The sequence below is a fragment of the Podarcis raffonei genome, chromosome 13 (genome assembly GCF_027172205.1).
Source record: "Podarcis raffonei isolate rPodRaf1 chromosome 13, rPodRaf1.pri, whole genome shotgun sequence".
Taxonomy (NCBI): Eukaryota; Metazoa; Chordata; class Lepidosauria; order Squamata; family Lacertidae; genus Podarcis; species Podarcis raffonei.
Window position 1 is genome coordinate 19391689 of NC_070614.1, and position 23128 is coordinate 19414816.

Consider the following 23128-nt stretch of genomic DNA (forward strand, 5'->3'; position numbering starts at 1 on the left):
AGTGCGTCATATGAAGCAACAGGCTGGATACAGGATAGATCTGGATTGTGGTGAGTATCTTATGTGCACCGCTTATGAAACCAGTTGCAGAAGAGCACCGGATGCAGATTAAACGGGAATGTGTACACAGCCAGCGTGAGATTCCCTTTCTCTTCTTGCCCCCCCCCCCAGCACCAGAACCAGTTCAAAAGGCTGGGTGTGATTGTTTTCTGTCCACTTCCTATTGTATTTATTTTACTTGATTCATCACACTTTTGTATATCCCATCTTTCCTCCAGGGGACCTCAAGGTGGCATATATATAGCAGACCCTCCAAGTGCCCCTATTTTGCAGGGACAGTCCCGGATTTACAGAAATCGTCCCAGTTTCTGATTTGATCTCAGAATGCCCTGCTTTTCCTTAGGATGAAAGGTGGGTTGGTGGGTACGGACTTATGCAACCCCTCAGCCAAGGAGATAAGTAGCTACACAACCTTTAGAAGATGTCTGAAGGCAGCTCTGCATAGGGAAGTTTTTTAATGTTTTATTATGTTTTCATACGAGTTGAAAGCTGCCCAGAATGGCTTGAATACCTTCTGTAAAACAGTCCCCTAACTAAACTGAAAGGCCATCTTACTGGTGAGGAAGTTTGAGTTTAGTGTTGTGCGGAATTTTCTCAATGTTTTATAGGGTTTTGAAATATATATATATATAATGCCATGGCCGGAGTCCAACAACATATGAAGAGCCACAAGTCTCCAACTTTGGCTGTGCACATGCCAAACCTTTAAATCACATTGCGCCCCCCCGCCAGATAATCCTGTGAGTTGTGGTTTACCCCCACAGAGCTGCAATTCCCAGCATGCTTAACAAACCACAGCTCCCAGGATTTTGGGGGACAACCATGGGCTTTAAATGTATCGCGTGGCTGTGACCATTGGCTGCGTACATGGCATACATTTAAAGCACCCCCTCAAGGATTCTGGGAACTGTAGTTTGTTAAGGGTTCTGGGCATTGTCTTACTTAAGGCCTCTGTGATGGGTAAACTAGAGTTCCCAGGGCTCCTTGGTGGAAAGGGAATGCGCTTTAAACATATGGTGTGTATTCAGTCTTTGTGGTTTGAAAAAAACAAACCTCACCTCTCCCCCTGTCTTTAAAATAAAGAAGTGACGTCCTTAGATGAAAAAAACCTTGTGTGGTACCTTACCAACGAACAGATTTATTATGAGATAATCCTTTACGGCATAAGCCACAATAAATCTGTTACTCTTTATGATGCTGCAAGGCTTGGTTTATAGTATGTGCTTTTTGCTGCAGACTAATGCAGCTAGCCCTCTGGAAATTGTCACAATGGACGACGGAGAGCAGGTGGGAAATATCGTCCTGGCATCTGGTTGTATTAGCAGCTGCTGAGGTCTGGATGGAAAAATATCCCTATATTCCTTGCATCAAGTGCAGGGATGTTTCGTTCCGTGTTGTAACACAGGGGCGAGCAACCTTTCCCCATCAAAGACTGCATTCCCTTGCAGGGGGAATTGTGTGTGCGTGTGTGCGTGCGTGTTTGTGTGTCCCAGAGACAAGTGTCCTGGATTAGCTATGTAAAGAACATCTTGCTTCTGTTTCCAGGATGGCTACCTCAGATTAAAATTCCCATGCCTAAGCAGGTCTAGTTGAGCAACACTGCTAGCCAAAGGGTTTGTATTTATTTTGATTTATAGTATATTCAATACCTCAAGGACCGCCTCTTTCCATATGAACCTACCTGGACCCTGAGATCATCTTCTGAGGCCCTCCTTCGTGTGCCTTCTCCTCGACAGGTACGGAGGGCAGCAACACGAGAACGGGGCCTTCTCTGTAGTGGCTCCCCCTCTGTGGAATGCTCTCCCCGGGGAAGTTCGCCTGGCGCCTTCATTATACACTTTTAGGTGCCAGGCAAAAACGCTCCTTTTTAACCAGGCCTTCAGTTGACCTGATCAACACCATATACCCTTTAAAATGTGGCTCTTTCTTGAGGGGGGCGGAGCGGGGCGTGTTATTTGATTATTGTTTTTATTTTGATTTTACATATTGTGATCTTTTCTGTGAACCGCCCTGAGACCTCTGGGTACAGGGCGGTATATAATTTCAATAAATGAAGAACGGGAAACTAAGAAAAAAAGAAAAGAAAAAGGGGGCGTCTTTACCTTTAGAGATTTCACCTAGAGGTAAAGTTAAAAAAGCAAAATCTGGGGTTCATCCGTTGGAAATATCATCCTGGTGGAATTTCCGAAAAGCAGTACAGAATTTCCCTCCTGAGAAAGGGCAGGTAATCAATTTAATGATGATGTGGGTGATATTGTTATATATGGGGGGGGGGGTTGATTAAGAAACAACAGAGGGCTACTGGCAATACAGTGGTACCTCGGGTTAAGTACTTAATTCGTTCCGGAGGTCCGTTCTTAACCTGAAACTGTTCTTAACCTGAAGCACCACTTTAGCTAATGGGGCCTCCTGTTGCTGCCGCGCCGCCAGAGCACAATTTCTGCTCTCATCCTGAAGCAAAGTTCTTAACCTGAAGCACTATTTCTGGGTTAGCAGAGCTGTAACCTGAAGCGTATGTAAGCCGAGGTACCACTGTATAGGCGAACTGTCCTCCCCACTTGCTCTGGGGTGTGAACAGAGACACGGAGTTTGGAAGGCTGACAGCGTAACTGGGTGACAAGAAAAGGGAGTATTTTAGCAGGGCATTCTGGGAAGAAAGGCTGGCATCCATCTTCTGCAGGCAGGCTGGCTGGGAGAGATACCTGGGACCCCACAGCTGCACTGCTGTGGGGCACAAGCCCCTCTTGAAACAACCATGTTGTAAGACCTGGACTCCCTTCACGCAGACTGAAGGTGTAAATAAGTGAATAAATCATATTTCTTAAAGCTACGACAGTCTCTGCCGTGTTTCAATTCTCCAAAGGAACACAGACCCCAGGTGAGTGCCTGGAACCCCCAGGGCTTTTGCCATCGCTTGGCAGAGAGAGGGGGAGACACCCAACTTTTGTAACAATATTTTAGATAAAGACATGCTTTTGCTTTGTAAAGTGCGCAGTCGCCTCTCGCCCTCACTTCAACCTCTCATTTTCGATAGCCTCCCCCATTCTCCCTTTTCAGTTCCACCACCAAAATTCACACTCGGGCAAGAAGACCTTTATTTAGGAGGACCAACCACAAAATAGGGAGCGAGCTTTCAAGTTCTCCAGAAACCCTTCATTGGAAGAGATGCTACGCAAAGCAGTCAAATGAGCAGGGAAAGAGAAGAAGAGGAGACGTATTATTGGCTTAGCCCCAAGTTTTCTGCACCTAGATTCAGTCTTAGGATGGCAAGCTTGGTTGGATTAACCTTTTCTAGGTGTTGCAAGAGACAAAGAGGCAATGGGGGAACCACCCAGTTTCTGTTAATTCTAAATCCAGCAGTTACCCTGTCTCTGGCCTTAAAAGCGAAACACACTGTCTCCGTCTAAGGCAGAGAATTGAGCTGGTGGAGAGGAGCATGGCAGTCTTCCTATGAGCAAAGCCGGAAATTTATTTCAGGCGATAAAGTCAAGTGAAGCTAAATTTGGTAGCGTTACCTAGTGGCTGGAGGGCACGTGGTCATCAACAAGTCCCCCTTGAGGTGGTAGAAAAACCATCTTCATTCCACTGTAGCTCTTGTTTCTAAACAGCTAGATTCAATAATCTTCAAGGCACATAAAAACAAAGGAAGCCATGTTGGTCTGTAATAATCCCCCCCTTTAGATTGTTCTGTGCTTTTCGACATACACCTGTGGATCATGTTCATTTAATCCCTGTGTGTACAACGGCTGCACATATCAGCTAAAGCGAGACGTGTGTCTGTCAGAGGCAGGGCCTTATCGGTGGTGGTGCCTCATGCAGCACAGCAGCAGTTCTCTGTGGGTTCCTGAGAGGCTCCCGAGGGGTGTGGCTGGTGCGTAGCTTCTTTAAAAAGCCCACAAAGCAGGCCCTTTTGTGTAGCTTCATAGGTGTTCAAGGACACGCTGCAGTTGCTTGAGAGAGCAGACCTCTGTACATACTCAGAGGTACTCTTGTTATAGAACAATTGCTTCTTTAAAGGGGCAAGTCAGAGGAAATGGTACTAAATAGGCATGCTTTAGAAAGGAAAAGAGATTAGAAGACCCAACAGTATCTTCAAGAGATTTTTTCTTCTTACTTACACTGCCACTTAAGCAACCGACAACCCCCTGTTACATAACTACAATGGGTTGTGGGTTGAAGGGCTCTCTGTGTGTTTTTTTAAAAAATTCTCGTTTAAATTGGACGGCCATTGCTAGCGCATGGGCATAGCTCAGGGGGTCTTCACAGTAGTAACCCGAGAAATCCAGGAGTTTAAAATGAAAACTGCAGCTCATTTAGGCTTCTCCTCCCTTTTAGGACAGGTGTCCTGAGTTCATTTTCCGCAGCTTGGCAGGCAAATTCTCATGATCTAACGCCGCTCCCAAGGTGAGCAAGTTTTGAGGCCTTTGCTGGAGTTCGAGGTTCCCGGTGGAGCGAGCCAGCAGCTCCGATTTGGTTTTGAAGGCTGCCGACATCAGCTTCTCGCCCCCGTCTTCGGTGCCGCAGACGGAGGTGATCTGCTGGATTTTGAGCAGATCTCCCGTGCTACATGCTTTCTCCACGTTGCTGGAGCAGAGGCTAAGGACTCCTCTGTGGAGCTCCCGTTTCCCGGAACAGATTTTCTGGAATTTGCTGGGGAGCCTGTTGCCTTTTTCTTCGAAAAAATCGAGGCAATCGAGGGAGGAGATCTTTTCCCTCCGGCTTCTGTTGCTCCCTGTCGGGGTGTTCAAAGGCGAAGGGAGAGAGAGGTTTTCTTCCTGCTCCTTCACGCTGTAGGGCGGAGTGGGGACTTCAAACGTTCCGTGGAACTGAGAGTAATCCACGCGGAAGAAACCATCTTCCAGCGACATCACAGGGAGGAACCGGTGGCCCCAGAGGACTTCATCTTCTGTGTAGGAGGTCCTGGCTTGGCAAGTCATCCCTAAGAGACCAAGAGAATTATTATTAGTATTAGTATTAGTATTAGTATTAGTATTAGTATTAGTATTATTTATTATTTATACCCCGCCCATCTGGCTGAGTTTCCCCAGCCACTCTGGGCGGCTCCCAATCAAGTGTTAAAAAAAGTACAACAATAAATATTAAAAACTTCCCTGAATAGGGCTGCCTTCAGATGTCTTTTAAAGATAGGATAGCTGCTTATTTCCTTGACATCTGAAGGGAGGGTGTTCCACAGGGCGGGTGCCACTACCGAGAAGGCCCTCTGTCTGGTTCTCTGTAACATCACTTCTTGCAATGAGGGAACTGCCAGAAGGCCCTCGGTGCTGGACCTCAGTGTCCGGGCTGAATGATGGGGGTGGAGACTCTCCTTCAGGTATACAGGACCGAGGCCGTTTAGGGCTTTAAAGATCAGCAAAAACACTTTGAATCGTGCTCGGAAACGTACTTGGAGGCAATGCAGATGTCTCAGGACCAGTGTTATGTGGTCCCAGTGGCCACTCCCAGTCACCAGTCTAGCTGCCACATTCTGGATTAATTGCAGTTTCTGGGTCACCTTCAAAGGTAGCCCCACGTAGAGCACGTTGCAGTAGTCCAAGCGGGAGATAACCAGAGCATGCACCACTCTGGTGAGACAGTCCACGGGCAGGTAGGGTCTCACCCTGCGTACCAGGTGGAGCTGGTAGACAGCCGCCCTGGACACAGACTTAACCTGCGCCTCCATGGACAGTTGTGAGTTCAAAATGACTCCCAGGCTGCGCACCTGGTCCTTCAGGGGCACAGTTACCCCATTCAGGACCAGGGAATCCCCCACCCCCGCCCCCCTGCCCCCCCAAAACAGTACTTTTGTCTTGTCAGAATTCAACCTCAATGCATGGACAGGATCAGTGTGGCTTGATTTTCAAAGTATGGTGCCATGGGAAAATGCTATTTCCCCATATCCCCAGCCCACTCCTGTGCTGGACAGCTCCTTTAATTCTTCCTACCTGAAGCATCTAGAGATAATAATAATAATAATAATAATAATAATAATAATAATAATAAATTTTATTTATACCCCGCCCTCCCCGGCCAGAGCCGGGCTCAGGGTAGCTAACACCAATAAAATCACACTAAAAACATAATAGGGGAAAAAGAGAGGGGGGAAAACCAATTTAAAATACAGGTTAAAATGCAATTTAAAATGCAGCCTCATTTTAAAGTAGCTGATAAATCAAGACCATAAGGGGAGGGAAACATAAGGGTCAGACCGAGTCCAAGCCAAAGGCCAGGTGGAACAGCTCTGTCTTGCAGGCCCTGCGGAAAGATGTCAAGTCCCGCAGGGCCCTGGTCTCTTGTGATAGAGCATTCCACCAAGTCGGGGCCAGTGCTGAAAAGGCCCTGGCCCTAGTTGAAACCAATCTAACCTCCTTGAGGCTCAGGACCTCCAAAGTGTTGTTGTTTGTGGACCTTAAGGTCCTCCGCGGGGCATAACAGGAGAGGCGGTCCCGTAGGTACATGGGTCCTAGGCCGCATAGGGCTTTAAAGGTCAAAACCAGCACCTTAAACCTGACCCTGTACTCCACCGGGAGCCAGTGCAGTTGGTAAAGCACTGGATGAATGCAATCCTGCAGCAAGGATCCTGTGGTAAGGAGCCTCACCGCAGCATTCTGTACCCGCTGGAGTTTCTGGGTCAGCTTCAAGGGCAGCCCCGCGTAGAGCGAGTTACAATAATCAAGCCTGGAGGTGACCGTTGCATGGATCACTGTGGCCAGATCAGGGCGAGAAAGGTAAGGGACCAACTGCTTAATACGGCGGAGATGGGAAAATGCCGCCTTTGCTGTGGCTGCAGCCTGCGCCTCCATGGAAAGGGAGGCGTTGATGAATTTCTTGACCCCCCCAACCTCCAATTTTGGGGGTCTTGGGCATGGAGTCTGCCCTCACAACCAAGAAGAGATGGGGCAAGCAAACTGCAAACTCTCGCACGTTGTCCTTTGTTACCTGGGCAGGTAAGGTCACGCCCACCTCTAGTCACATGCAAAGGAAGTATGTCCCAGCCAGGAGGAAACAGGAAGTTTTCGACTGGCTGGGCCAAACATTCCCCTGCATGTCCACTCTAGGAAAACAAGGAATGTTGTACTTGACTGCTACTCATGTTTCACATCCCACACCCCTTCCTTCCTAGGGTCAGCTAAACCCATGTGTGAACGCCACTCTTACAAGGGGCATTTGGGCAGCAGCAGCAGCATCCTACCTTCCTATTCTTCCCCACCCTGCTCCATGTTGGCTATTTCCTGTCTCTCTGCAACAATGTTGCAAATTCATGAGCTACCTGCTCCATCGTTCATCTCCCCTGCTATTTGAGAAGACCTGGTTAATTTGAGCTACTCAGGGAGACACAGCCCGAAGACGAGTCTGCTCTAATATCTGATGGCAACAAATGACAGTGAATGATTGATGATCTAGGACTGCAGGAATTCTTGGGGAAGGGAAAAGACGTGTCTCTCCTGTCGTTTGAGATTAGCACTGGCAGTAAAAATATGGCTATTAGCGTGTCACATCCTATATTAAACATTCACCGTATTATTAAATAATAAATATACATATTAGGGACAAATGCCCTGATCCGGAGAATGGAGTTTGCATATGTGGATCTACCACACTGGGTGTGCATCAGCTTGTTGTGTGTGTGTGCAAAATTGCATCCAGCAACTTGAAAATAACTGCATCAATGTATGTAGTTCCCCATTCGGATCCCAGCATAGAAAACTATGCACCAGTTTGTGCTGCTGGCGTTATCCATTGGTACAACAGTGTGCAAAGCAGCCGTCTGTCTCTTCTGTGATTCTCAGGATTGGCGTTATAAAGCCATGCTTAGCTTCGCCTGAGCAATTGCCCAAAGGCCCTTTCTGCTCAAAAAAGACAAAGTCCCTTCTGAGCTGCGCGAACACCGAGATGAAAAATAATTAGAACTACAACGTTAACAACATTAATAAATTCCGCACCCAGGCAACCCTAATCCCGTGACAAGAAAAGCTCTGTGGGGTGATCTGTATAAATCATGCAAATCAAACCTATTTTAGTATCTCCTCTTACTTTGCTTAATGCCTGCTCTTATAATGTACGCTTATCTGTTTTGTGTATAGGCCCCTTCCTACGAAGCATCTTGAATTCACGATACAATTAAAACATACGTAAAACAATCACACTTGTAATAACAGTTAAAAACCATTGCATATTTAGGGGGGAAAACAATGCCACACAACTTCAAACCTGATACAGATTCTGACTGTTATAAAAATATCTGCTTGGAATGCTTCTTGGAAAAGGAAAGCATTTAACAGATGTCAAAAATACAAAAGAAACAGCATAACATAGCAGTTTTATTTTAGATGGTGTGTTGTTTTATTTTGCACAGTGCACAGTTTTGTTTTGAAAAACCATCTTCCATAATTTAGACTGCAATCTTATACGACAGGTGTGGGGAACCTCTGGTCCTCCCGATGTTGCTGAACTACAACTCCCATCATCCCTGGCCATTGGACATGCTTGTGGGGGCTGATGGGAGTTGTAGTTCAGCAACATCAGGAGGACCAGAGGTTCCCCACACCTGCTATACATACTCACTTGGGAGTAAGCCTTATTGAACTCCATGCAACTTATTTCTAAGTGCACAGGATTGTACCATTATCCTGAATTGTGGATAAGGAGGACGAGGAGCTATGAATCTTGTTTAGCCACCTCCCTGGCTTCTGATTCCAGTAAGGCATTGCCTACATGCTTTCAGGTGTGCCTTCATACCCTGAGTGTTCGAAATTTGCTTTAAAAGAAAAAAGAAAAGAAAAGAAACTGTGATTCTCAGGTAGTGAAATTATGAGCCCCAAACCATGCTCTGTGCCCCTGCGGAACTGCAATGTGCACAGTCTGTCTTAAGTCCCACTGCACAGCGCTATCAGAAAAAGCTTCCTTCTAAAAGCTGCCTTAAGCAGCTATGGTTGGAACTACTGGGCTGGGCTCAAAGGTAGCCCAGTGCTGGGTTTACTTATAAGCTAAACAAGCTATAGCTTAGGGCCCCACTCTTTTGGAGGCCCCCCAAAAATTTAAAAGAAAATAAAGGATGTACATTTCCAAAATATAAGACAAAAAAACAAATTAAATAAAACCTGCATACAGCAACAGTGTTTTGTTTTGTGTTGTGTAGGCTCCTACGATGTAAGTAATGGGCCCCGCCTGCTAGCCTGCTCCCTAAAATATCACTGGTTTGCTCATTTCTATATATAGGGTGTGTACATTCTGCACGTGCAAATGGCTTTAGATACCTATTAGGGTCCATAAATTACCATATAGCATATATTCAACACAAAAAACAGTGACAATTTGTTGTTGACAAAGGACAGCTGGACATATAAAGGGCCCCATTACCTTCAGTAGCTTAGGGCTTCATCAAACCTAAATCCGGCCCTGAGGTAGCCCCACTGAAATCCATGGGACAAGTTAGTCATGGCACCGATTTCAGTGGGACTAGCTAACATCTCTGCCTTCACGAGACAGGAAGGGCAGCATATGGCTTTACAAAGGCGGACAAGAGAGAGAGCGAATCAGAGCTAAGTTTGCACAGTTCATCCATCAGTTCTGTTTCCTATGGAGGTAACAAATCACCTGCTGTTCCATCTGGTGACAGTCAGTCTCCGGGCGGCCTTTATTGACTTAGCTAGATTTGCTTATGTGCTTTCCATTAACCCCCTTTTAACTGCCACATTCAGCTGGGCGGTTCTGGAGGTTGCAAGACGCATAATGGAGAAGGATGCTCTCACGAGCGGACACGGAATGCACATTAAGATAAAACATCGGGAAAGCCTTTCTCCGTCTTCGTTCATGTTCGGGGGTTTTGTTCAAGCCCAAGAGCTGGTTCTGAATAGTAGAGATTACCCTCTGGACAACACGGGGGACCTCTGAACACAGAGGCCCCGGAGAGGAATCACAGCCTGGTCTTCCTCCTGCTGCTCAACCCCACAATTCTTCTAGGATTTAGGAGACAAGGGCTATGGTCATGCCATCCCAAGCAGTGAGAAGCTCTCCAGGTTCCAGGGGCTTACCTAGGGTTTGGTTTCCATGGAACAGAGGTCAGCAGAGATTGTGGTGTCTTTAGGATATATTGACTGGGAGTGGCCGCCGCGACCACATAACACTGCTCCTGAAAGACCTACATTGGCTCCCAGTATGTTTCCAAGCACAATTCAAAGTGTTGGTGCTGACCTTTAAAGCCCTAAACGGCCTCGGCCAGTATACCTGAAGGAGCGTCTCCACCCCCATCGTTCAGCCCGGACACTGAGGTCCAGCTCCGAGGACCTTCTGGTGGTTCCCTCCCTGCGAGGTGAGGTTACAGGGAACCAGACAGAGGGCCTTTTCAGTAGTGGCGCCTGCCCTGTGGAACGCCCTCCCATCAGATGTCAAGGAAATAAACTATATGCAGTGGTTTTTTTCTGGGGGTACACAGGAGTACACATACTCCTAAACATATTGTGAATCTCAGTTTGACCTCACTGAGGGGCAGTATTTCAATATGAGTGGGAAAATGAGAGTACCCCTAAACATTTTTTTAATAGGAAAAAAGCACATCCTTCCACAGTGGGGACATAGGTTTCCAGCCAGGAGCTGATCATTGTGAGTGTTTGCCAAATGTACCTTCCTCTTAGCGCATTTCTCCCTTTTGTCCTGAGTTGAAACATCTTCAAAGCTCATGACACCTTTGGTAAAGGCTGTTCTCCAACTGGAGCGCTCACAGACCAGTGTTCCCCAGTTGTCAGTGTTTATACTACTTTTTTAAAGATTTGCCTTGAGAGAGTTTTTAAACCTCTTTTGTTGACCACCAGCATTATGCTTTCCATTTTTAAGTTCAGAATAGAGTAGTTGCTTTGGAAGACGATAATCAGGCATCTGTACAACATGAACAGCTGGTCCTGCTTTTTCCCCAGGTGGACCTTTGGACCACATCATCTCATGAACAATCTTTGAGCAAGTGTGGGGTGTCACTGGTGGGTGGGGCCAGGGGAAAAAGGGGTGGAGCAAGAGGTGTGACTTTTACCTCTGTACAGGAAGCTACATTGCAGCCATATGGAAGCCAGATGTTTCTACAGCCCCCACCCCAATATTTTCATCTTCCATCCAGGCAAGGAAGACGCATTATCACAGATCAAAAGTACAGTCTGACCAGGGAAAAGAGCTTGAAGGAGTGTGCAGAGCAGGCCAGGGAGGGGTCTAGGGAAGAGAGGGATGTCCCAGAGTTTCCCTATAGGGCTGCACTCTGCCTGGGGGCTGGAGGCTCCCTGCACCTGATTTAAGAAGTGTAAATTACGCTTGACGTTACATTTGATTAACGTATAATTTCCTATTTAAAATGTCAAATGACATTTACGCAGCAAGGATGGTTGGGCTGGAATGCATCCACAAAATTAATTGCGCTTCTTGTGGCTTTGACATTCAGCTACTGAACTGTGTTTTTCAGGACTTGGACGAAAACGCCAGGAGAATCCTTTGCCAAGCAAATCTCCCATTTGCTTGGATTTGTGCTGCATTCTTCTTACACTCTCGGAGAGCCAAAGTGGCATAGCGGCTAATGTGCTGTACTTGGGTAAAGCTGCAAATTCCTGCTCAGTTGAGGGTGATCTTGGGCTGCAAGCCCTACTTTGCAGGGTTGTTGTTGTGAAGCTGAAATGGGCGGGGAGGAAACAATGTGCCTTACTCTGAGATTGCTGGAAAAAGAGTGGGACAAAAATATAACAAATACGTACACCCACTCTTCCCCTTCATCTGCTCTGTTAACTCTGTTTAAAGTTGATGGGGCCTAACAATATTACCCATATTATCAAGGGCTCATTTCCCTGTGTGCTCACTAATATCATAGGATCATAAATGTCAGAAGATGATGTCTAAGAACTGGAGGAGGGAGCCTTATAAGCCATCTAGTCTATTCCCTTGCTCGATGCAGGAGAGCCAAAGAGTTAAAGCACCACCAGGGCACAGCCATCACCTGCTAAGAAAAGCTTTTCAAAGGCCAAATGGGGATCGTCCTTCTATCTGCCTATATACATAAAAATGGAAGGCTGTTGTCATGTTGCAGTTCACGTGGCCACCAATAGGTGGCCACATCAACTCCAACATGACCACAGGTTGTCAGGTGGCCTAGGCTCCAGCTGTATTCATTGGAGGGGGAAGCACCTCCCCCTCATTTAAAAGTGGTTGTGGGGATAGGTGAGGTGTAAATGTAAGGAAGGTTTGGCCAATGTGGGGGCTTGGTGGGTAGGCAGGGTTGGTGAGCAGAGTGAGGAGCAATGGCAGCCCCTAGTGAAGCAATAAATAAGTAATGACTGCACAAGTCAGCTGACTCATATTCAAGTCAGTGCTGTTTAAATTTCAAAGACCAAATTTAAAACAACAACAACACGAGGGGCACATCAGTGGAAGAGCGTTTTGTAGATTAGCAGTCGAAATCTAACATGGGGAAGTCTAGTAGCTAATAACCACAGAGCTGCAAATTTCTAGATAGGCAGACTTACACCATAGAGATGTAACTGGTGGAGAGAGGGCTCTGTGTAATGTCATTTTCCCTGCTTCCAGTGGCGGGAAGAAACGGGAGATATAAAATCTTCTCATCCTCTGTCTGTCTGTCTCTCTCTCTTTCTCACAATATCTTTGATGCAGACGGATATCTATCTGTACTCTCCCCGAGCACAGACTCCATTTCTGTATTTAACTATGGCTGTTGAAACCAAGAAATATTTTACCTGCCTTTGCTGTGTTCCCGTGCAAGACTGTCAAGTAAGTAAACAAAATATTTTAAGCTTACTTTATAAATCGGGTCCTCCCTTAAAGAGGGCATGCATTGCGGTGAGACCTGGAAACCGACACCCTGTGTTGTGGGTGAGTACGATTGGTCAGCCACAACAGCCGATTGGTAGGTTCCTCGTAGCTGGGTGCAATCTGGCCAATGGGACGCAGTCCAAATGGTTTGAGGGACCTATTTATGCCCATGCACATGACCCAGAGCTTCCTCTTTTGGCATGTGCATTTGGAACACCCGCCCACCTCTCCCTACTTTTAGGGCTTTGCACTTGACCTTGCTATGCCGTTGTGTGTCGTCTGTCGTTGGGACTGCAGGAATTTTCCCCACTTGGCTGATTGGCTGTTGCCGTTTGGGTTTCGCCTGCCGCGTAGCAAATCGTCACAACTTGTAAGGTTGCGGATAGGCTCTGGTTCAGGTGACAGGAATGGGATAACGCTCTCGCCAACCTTATGTGAAGGGTATTCCGTTAAAGAAATCCAGAGACTCGATGGTTTGGTCAACCCCTGAGAGGGGGTTGTGCCCGTGTCTGAGTTCAGGGGGACATTTGGGTGGTGGAGATAGCCTGTTCCCGGCTTTCCGCTTATTCAGGTGTTCACCCTTGGCTGACCTATTCTGGAACCCTGGGTCAGCGCTACCTGCATAGCAGGGAGCTAGTTGAACCAGAGCCTATGCAACCAATCACTTTCTGTAATCAATAATGTTGTGGCCTAAAGGTAAAGGTAAAGGTAAAGGTACCCCTGCCCGTACGGGCCAGTCGTGTCCGACTCTAGGGTTGTGCGCCCATCTCACTCAAGAGGCCGGGGGCCAGCGCTGTCCGGAGACACTTCCGGGTCACGTGGCCAGTGTGACGAAGCTGCTCTGGCGAGCCTGCACCAGCGCAGCACACGGAAACGCCATTTACCTTCCCGCTATAAAGCGGTCCCTATTTATCTACTTGCACTTAAGAGTGCTTTCGAACTGCTAGCTGGGCAGGAGCTGGGACTGAACGATGGGAGCTCATCCCGCCGCAGGGATTCGAACCGCCGACCATGTGATCAGCAAGCCCTAGGCGCTGAGGTTTTACCCACAGTGCCACCTGCGTTGTGGCCTAAATTCTGCCAAAAATCAAAACCAAAATTTGAGTCAAGTGCGAATTTATTTAGAGGGGAGTTTTCTGGGTTTGAACATGCAAATTGTTGCCTGATTCTTTTATTAAGAGGGAAACAAAGGCGAAGCCAACTTATTTCGTTAGCTGGGATTGCCTCATAAAATGAAAGGCTTCTCAGCGTAGTTTCAGTCTTCTATATTCTGCTGCCAAGCACCAGGTTTTAATACTCCACTCAACCCCCACACCCATGGGAGATTGGAGGGATGAATTGCAACTAATATATCCTCTCCTGCCCATTGATAAACCATCCCACACATTTTGCTTGCCTAGTTGGCTTTAGAGCTGCTGCAACTTCACACAGAACAGTTTTCAAAGTGCAGCGGGGAGACTGCTGCCAAACTTGAAAGCTGGTCCTGGGGCTGAGTTGGTAGAATCTCCAATTGACACCTGAGGTGGGCTGGCCCAAATTAAGCCCTGGAATAATGTGAGGCCGCTCTTTTGCTTCCCTATCCCAATAGAACAGGACCTCTCCTCTTTCAAGAACTGTAAATGAGAGCTCTTTAAAAGAGAGAGGGAGAAAAATCCACTTATCTCCAGCGTTGTGCTATACACTACAGAATCAAGGCTCATTACTATAGCGCCAGAGGGGGAACTCACATCATTAATCTCTCTGTAACCGTCACATTTGCTAGACTCTTCCCTCTGAAGCAGATAGGCCTCCAGGCTAAACACACAGAGGAATGGGGAGCCTCCAACAACTAGGGTGTCCTACTTTTCTAACAGAAGCCAGGGCTCCCTTTCTTTCTCTTTCCTTGAGAGCAGCAGGGCAGGAGGAGAGTGGCAGCCAGCCAGCCAGCTTGCGATGATGAAAACACCTGATTCAATGGGCAGAACCAGGAGAGGACTTTTCTTGGAGAGCTGGCAGAAGCTGGCCACGTTTTTTTTAGATACCGTATTTTTTGCTGTATAAGACTCACTTTTTCCCTTCTAAAAAGTAAGGGGAAATGTGTGTGCGTCTTATGGAGCGAATGCTGGCTGCGCAGCTATCCCAGAAGCCAGAACAGCAAGAGGGACTGCTGCTTTCATTGCGCAGCAATCCCTCTTGCTGTTCTGGCTTCTGAGATTCAGAATTTTCTTCTTCTTGTTTTCCTCCTTCAAAAACTAGGTGCGTCTTGTGGTCTGGTGCGTCTTATAGAGCGAAAAATACGGTAGATAGATAAACTTTATTTGCATTAGCCAACGGCCATAGCAACATAAAACAAGCAATATATACAAATTAAAATATATACAAATAATGGCCAAGATTATCGTTCAGATAGTGGCCCTTAATCTCATTGCACCCTCGATAAACCTAGCAACCTTTGCTGTTGTCTGATCATTTTGATCTGATAAAACAAAGAACAATGTGGCCTCAGATGGGTGGCCTGGGATGGTAAGTAAGAGTGGGGTAATGATCTCATTCCTCAGATCTTTATAAAGGGGACAGGACAGGAGAACATGAGCCACTGTTTCCAGATTACCATCTCCACAGGGGCAGAGTCGTTTCACAGTTGGCATCTTTTGGTATCTGCCCTCAAGTACGGCAGAGGGCATCACATCCAATCTGGCCAGTGTGAAGGCACGTCTGTATTTTGGGATAGTTAATTTATACAAATATGGTGCCAGGGAATCAAACTGAGAAGGGGGGGGGGAGGCATACCAAGGACAGAATTTCTTTATAATGGCCAGATTGTTCTGTTGCTCTAAGTCCTTCAGACGTTGTTCAATTAGCCTTTTTGCTTTGATAAAGCCCATCATGAGAAGCTGATGTGGGCCACGTTTTTTGGCGGGTTAAGAAGAAGCGGAGAACGGACGTTTGTTTTCTGGCGAACTTCTAGGGCCACAAACACACCACCCTTTTAAAGCAGTATAATGCCACTTTGAACAGCCACACAAAGATGAAACAACCATCATTTCTTCTTAAGGATGCTGAGAGCTCTTAGGAGACCCCATTCCCCTCACAGAGCTACAATTCCCAGAGGGGTTTAACAGCCAACCCCTCTTCCCAGGGAACAGTGGAATGGGGAACCTGTGGCCCCCAGATGTGGTGGGTTCCAGCTCCCATCAGCCCCAGTCAGCAAGGCCAGTGGTCTGGGATAGAATCACAGAATTGTCTTGGCACAAAAATGGAAGCAAGAAGAATCACTGATGAAAGAAGAATGGCGGATGAAATTGATGGGCTATGCAGAATTGGATAAATTAACAGGAAGGATTCGAAATCTTTGGGACCAGGGATTCTTAGAACAGTAAATATATGAACTATTTGAAAAGTAACTGTAATGAACAGATTACGCTAGTAGGATTGCAAGAAGTTTTGTAAGGATGACTATCTGAAAGACTATGAGGAGAACTATTAGTTAATGATAATTAAGAGTAATAGAGAAATTAAGAAATGCAGAATAGGTGATAAAGAACGGAAAATCACCAGAGGTGTTGACGGAAGTCGAAAATATTGTATAAGATAAGAAGTTATGTTATATGATTGTTGGAAATGATATGTTAAAAAAACTAATAAAAATTCATATATATATATATATATATATATATATATATATATATATATATGAATCACAGAATTGTGGGGCTGAAAGGGACTGTGATGGTCATCCAGACCCCAGAAATAAAGGAATCTCTCTGCCCCCCACATGGGGCTCGAACTCACAACAGCCTGAGATTAAGAGTCTCATGCTCTACTGGCTGGGCTAACCATGGGAGATGTATTCTGGCAGCACCTGAAATCCCACAGCTGCCCCCATTTTTGCACTATGCAAATTATTATTATTATTATTATTATTATTATTATTATTATTATTATTAGTCAGCACTGTACCTGTAGTTTCGACGATGCCTTCCAGGATAACGACAATCTCGAACTGCTCGCTCCGTAGCGATCTCTGTGAGAGGGCAAAAAAAGGGCTCTTTTCGTTGATTTCATGGCAGATGGTGAGAGGAGAAACGAGGAACAGTTGGTCGGCCCCAGTTCCGAATCCAACATCGAGCTCGCATTGGTCTAGTGGCAGAAATTCACCTTCTGGCGTCTGTCGTGACTAAAGAGGGAGAGAGAGAGAGAAGTCCCACTGAGTCGAGAGCAAATCTTACAGCAGTAAAATGATAGGAACTTTATCGAGGTGTCTGTATGGTGTACCTTTCGAGCTGCAGACACTCCGCTGGAATTAAAACAGAGAGACAGGGAGAGGATTTTGAGTGGGGTGATCTGAACCTGGGTCTGGGTGTGATCTGGGTGCAAGACTCTCTCAGGCAAATCAATGGTAATGTCTTGGCCCCACCCATTTCATGCATGCACCCAGGCCTTCATGGCAGAAGAGCAAAATCTCCCAATCAGCCAGAGGACTGGTCTGGGTTTCTCCCTCCAAAATGGGGTGAGGGGGAATCATACTGAGCTGTGTGCCAGTGGCAGTCAATTCTGTTTCCAGGGCAGCTGTCTACCAGCTCCATCTGGTACACAGGCTGAGACCCTCCCTGCCTGCTGACTGTCCCTCCAGTGGTGCATGCTCTGGTTATCTCCTGCTTGGACTACTGCAACGTGCTCTACGTGGGGCTACCTTTGAAGGTGACCCCAAAACTACAACTAATCCAGAATGCAGCAGGAAGACTGGTGACTGGAAGTGGCCACCGAAACCACATAGCACCGGTCCTGAAAGATCTACATTGGTTCCCAGTACGTTTCCAAGCACAATTCAAAGTGTTGGTGCTGACCTTTAAAGCCCTAAATGGCCTCGGCCCAGTATATCTGAAGGAGGGTCTCCACGCCCATCGTTCAGCCCAGACACCAAGGTCCAGCGCTAAGGGCCTTCTGGTGGTTCCCTCACTGCGAGAAGCCAAGTTCAGGGAACCAGGCAGAGGGCCTGCCCAGTGGTAGTGCCTGCCTTGTGGAACACCCTCCCATCAAATGTCAAGGAAATAAACAACTATCTGACTTTTAGAAGACATTTGAAGGCAGCCCTGTATAGGGAATTGTTTAATGTTTGGTGTTTTATTATTTTAATATTTTGTTGGGAGCCATCCAGAATGGTAGGGGCAACCCAGTCAGATGTTGATGATTACAACTCCCATCAGCCTGGCTCATGGGAGTCATAGTCCAAAACAACAGCCAGGATGGGCAAGGCTGCCCTGTTCAGCACCTTACACTCCTGGATTGAGTAGAGTGTTGCCATTATGCCTGCCTCTTCAGTGCCTTCTCCAGCCTGCAATCGCAATGCTACAAGGGGAAGGATTGTGGGAAATATATATGGTGGTCAGCTCTCATTCCTGGTCACCCAAGGCCGTTGCCTGCCAGCACAGGACCTGCCTGTTAGCTGAAGAACATCCATACAATTTACAAACTTAATCCTGGGCACCACAATCTATCAAACCGCATTTCTAAAACCTCTGATTTCCTTCTCCCCCTTCCAATCCATTTTCCTTTTGTGTCATGTCTTTTTAGACTGCAGGCCTGAGGGCAGTGGCTGCCTTTGTCTCCCGCCACACCATCACCTGTCAGCTTCTCTGTGACTGAAGACTGGGGTTAAATAAAGTCGGGAAGGACACCCAGCTGTGCTGATTAAGTCAGGCACAGGCAAACTCGGCCCTCCAGATGTTTTGGGACTACAGCTCCCATCATCCCTAGCTAACAGGATGAGTGGTCAGGGATGATGGGAATTGTAGTCTCAAAACATCTGGAGGGCCATGTTTGTCTATGCCTGGATTAAGTGTTGCAATGTTTGTTTTCCATCGCTAGGAAAAGCTACAGTTCTGGGAATTGTTATTTCTGGATGGGCGATTCTGCTCTCTCTCTTGTTTTTGCACGTCATGGACACATTCATAGACGAATAGTGGTGGATTTACACTGGCCTGTAGCAGATAGCTCAGTTCGTAGAGATGAGCCTCATAATCTCAAGGTTGTGGGTTCAAGCCCCACATTGGGCCAAAAGATTCCTGCATTCCCGGGGGTGTGTGTGTGTGTGTGGACTAGATGTCCCTCGGGGTCACTTCGTATTCTATAATTCTATGTCCACACATCACTCTACTTCGTCAGTTGCCCTGCAATGCTTCTCACGCAATATCACATTATTGCCACGGGAAGGGATCTTCTTGAGCTGTAGGGCAACAAACAAAAGCAGGGCAAAAAAGAAGAGACCTAACCCTAACCCACAAATACACAACAACCCTACAACATTTGCAGCATTAAAACATTATGGGATTTTAGCAGGAATTATCGGGGCAGTTATGTCTGCTCCAAAACTTTCACAGGTGCAAACAGTATTGAAGGGGGCATCACTTATAACCATCGTGATATTATCATGAAGAAGGCTGCCTGGAAGAACCTGACTGGATGCCTGCCCTGCCCCTTCCCCCTTCCCCCTTCCCCACTCCCACCCCCACCCCCCAGGGAAGGAATTACAACACATGTGTGTGCGTGGTTAGAAGCAATTTTCTGGACTGTGGTGGCTACTGGGGGAAAAGGCAGACATTGCGGCTGTCTGGTGCATTTCTGGTAATTAGCGGAGGGATGGGGAATTAGCAAGGTGTTGACAGCAGATATGGGCTGAATCATCTTAAAAGGGGAAGAGGGAAATCAAATGGAAATGAATGTGCAGAATGGCAGCTGTGATATATGAGATTCCTTGCAAGCGGTGCTGTTTTGCAGGGTGCCAGAACTTCACCCTGAATACCTCCCTTGCTCTCTTATAATGGCGCCCACCTGAGAGGTGCCGGAACCGAGTTCTGGTGAGTTCTGGTGAGTTTGGGATGGAAACCGTGCCCCACCCCCCGCTTGCAAGACATTTGATCAAATAGAGTGGACGCTCAGGTTGTGAACATGATCCGTGCAGTCTGCGCACACGTGGGTCATGATTCGGCACTTCTGCGCATGCACAAAGTGTGATTTAGCCCTTCTGCGCATGCGCAGGAACCTGGAAGTAACGTGTTCCAGTACTTCTGGGTTCGGCATGGTGCGCAACCGAAAATTGCGCAACCCGAAGCGTCTGTAACCCGAGGTATGACTGTAAACAGGAAAGCATCTTGTGGACCTTAAAACGTCTGTTCTGGATGCACCCAAACACTGCAATCTGTTCCCCAAACGCCTCTCCATTCTCCTTCCCTTTGCCACAGAAGCACCAGCATGCCTTGCCGACCTGAATTAGCCAGACATGTGTCCCCTGATTTGCTCACTGTCATCTTTATGAACCAACATGTCAATCCTCGCTCCTGCTCAAAACCACAGTGCAATTCGCCTGCTAACCCAATGTGATGTTCTGTGCCCGAACGGCCAAGGCTCCTTTAATATTATGATTCCTGACCCACATTGCGCATGCACACCCTGCCTGGCCAAGGGAACTGGTTTCCCAGTGGATGATGAGAGCAGGCAAGAACTGAGGTCAAAGGACTTTTCAAAAGGCTCCCAGAAAGCATGGTTCATTTGAGACTGACGATAGACAGGAGCAGAGACGTTCAAGCTGCAGAAGGCCTACTGGCCGTGATGGCAATGCTCTCTGGCAGCAGTGCTTCTGAAACTGCAGGAGAGAGAGAGGCTCTTGCTTGTGGTTTCCTACAGCCATCTGGCGGGTCACTGTGAGAACAGAATGCTGGACTAGATGGGGCATTGGCCTGACCCCCCGAAATGAGAATTGGAAATGGAGGAAAGGAAATTATTAAAAGTCGTTTTGTGTGAATGGCTTCATAGGATCGGGTCTAAATAATGCAACGTTGAAAAAAGAAAGAAAGAGAGAGAGAGAGAGAGAAAGAAAGAAAAAAGGAAGGAAGGAAGGAATGTGAATAATCAGAGGATGTGTACCCAGGCTGAGACCCTACCTGACAAGACAGAAGTACTGTTTTTGGGGGACAGGAGGCAGGCAGGTGTGGAGGACTCCCTAGTCCTGAATGGGGTAACTGTTCCCCTGAAGGACCAGGTGTGTAGCCTGGGAGTGATTTTGGACTCACAGCTGTTCATGGAGGCACAGGTCAAATCTGTGTCCAGGGCAGCTGTATACCAGCTCCATCTGGTACGCAGGCTGAGACCCTACCTGCCCATGGACTGTCTGTCCAGAGTGGGGCATGCTCTGGTTATCTCCTGCTTGGACTACTGCAATGTGCTCTACATGGGGCTACCTTTGAAGGTGACCCGGAAACTACAACTAATCCAGAATGCGGCAGGTAGACTGGTGACTGGGAGTGGCCGCCGAGACCATATAACACTGGTCTTGAAAGACCTACATTGGCTCCCAGTATGTTTCCGAGCACAATTCAAAGTGTTGGTGATGACTTTTAAAGCCCTAAACGGCCTCGGTACAGTATACCTGAAGGAGCGTCTCCACCCCCATTGTTCAGCCTGGACACTGAGATCCAGCGCCGAGGGCCTTCTGGCGGTTCCCTCAATGTGAGAAGTGAGGTTATAGGGAACCAGGCAGAGGGCTTTCTCAGTAGTGGCACCCGCCCTATGGAATGCCCTCCCACCAGATGTCAAAGAGAACAACAACTACCAGACTTTTAGAAGACATCTGAAGGCAGCCCTGTTTAGGGAAGCTTTTAATGTTTGATGCATTACTGTATTTTAAAATTTTGTTGGAAGCCGCCCAGAGTGGCTGGGGAAGCCCAGCCAGATGGGCGGGGTATAAATAATAATTTATTTATTCTTCTTCTTCTTCTTCTTCTTCTTCTTCTTCTTCTTCTTCTTCTTCTTCTTCTTCTTCTTCTTCTTCAGCTTTTTAGCACAGCCCTCCAGAACTCAGTCTGGCCCTTGAGACTCTCTCCAGAAAACATCCCTTTCACCAGACTGGCTAGATTAGGGTACGTTGAATTTTTCCAACTCTCAAATTACCCAAATGCAGGGTGTTAAGAAGCTGTAACATGACTTGGGAATATTTTGGCGAAACAAGTCCTGTGGAGGAGAAGCAGAGGGCAGCCTAGGCATGGATAAGGCAATGCTAGGATAGTTCAGGAAATGCTTTAAGGCTCACAGTGGGTGAGTAAGCCTTATATTTCCTTCCCCACCTTAACAAAATGCGGCTGCAGAGATACCTGCATCTGTTCACCTGCAGGAGGAAAATCAGGTTAGCGGAGGCCATTTTCAGTATGGTGCGGCTGGGGAACCTGAGGGGTAAAGGGGCCCAACCTTTCTCTTCAAATCTTCTGTGGGAAACTGCAGCCTCCAAGAAGTGCCTTTTGTAAAAGGGGGAAACTGGAAACATTGAACAGAAGAAAACTCTGCATGACTCAGCATCACGGGCAGTTTGACCCTGAGGAACAAAGCAATGAGTAAGGCATGGCCTGAGGAGAACAAAAGGAGTGAGAAGGTGGTATGAAGAAGACTTGAGAAAGCTGGTGTCCGCTGGATGTTTTGGACTACAATGCTCCATCAGACCCAGCCAGCAGACAAGGGCGACTTTGTGTGTGTCTGCCTGCCTGTGTGTTCTGACAAGCAAGTGAGATAAGGCCTTGACACCTCTAGGAGGAGGTGAAACCTCATTCTGGCTGAGGTGTTGTTGCCAGAGCTTCTGATTATTTCCCGTAATTAAATCCAATTTCAGTGATCTAGGTTTTCAAAAGGGAAGGCCTCTTGGATCTGAGAGAGGGTCACACACAGGGGCGTCTTACCCATAGAAGCTAGTGGCACGGGGTGCCAGGGTGCCAAGTTCTGGAGGGTGCCAGGGAAGAGGTTGAGGCTGGATGCGGCGCCTCCCGGCATCAGCTTGCTGCCCTCACCCCCTTCCACCATGCCGTGCTGAAGCAGCACCATGCCCGGAGCCTCTGTCTGCCATAGCCACTGTGGCATGAAGTGGCCAGCTGAGCTGGAAGCTGCCGCGTCCACCCTCTTCCCCTGCCGAAGGAGCCGCCCTCCAGCCAATGCCCACCTCCTCCAGCCCCGCTGGCAGTGCCATCCTCCCTAAAAATCTCTGGGGAATGGGGTGTGTGTGTGTGTGTGCCAGAGGGAGCTTTGCACCAGGGCGCCGGATATGCATAAGACGGCCCTGGTCACACACCCTCCAACATTCCTCCAACAAAATTAGGTTGTTGTTGTTGTTTGAATTTATATACAGTGGTACCTCAGGTTACATATGCTTCAGGTTACATATGCTTCAGGTTACAGACTCCGCTAACCCAGAAATAGTGCTTCAGGTTAAGAACTTTGCTTCAGGATGAGAACAGAAATCGTGCTCTGGTGGCGC

The 23128-nt window shown here is 47.4% G+C and overlaps 1 protein-coding gene across 1 annotated transcript in view; it reads right to left on the bottom strand.

Annotated features, from left to right (window-relative positions):
• Positions 1-3137: 3137 nt before the first annotated feature.
• Positions 3138-23128, bottom strand: part of LOC128399872 (G protein-activated inward rectifier potassium channel 1-like) — a 29537-nt gene continuing 9546 nt past the window's right edge. The window contains exons 2-3 of the mRNA XM_053361688.1: positions 16795-17011; positions 3138-4999 (exon numbers count right to left, since the gene is read on the bottom strand). Coding sequence (XP_053217663.1) covers positions 4392-4999; positions 16795-17011 — 825 coding nt within the window. The 3' untranslated portion in view covers positions 3138-4391. The remainder of the gene's footprint in view (positions 5000-16794; positions 17012-23128) is intronic.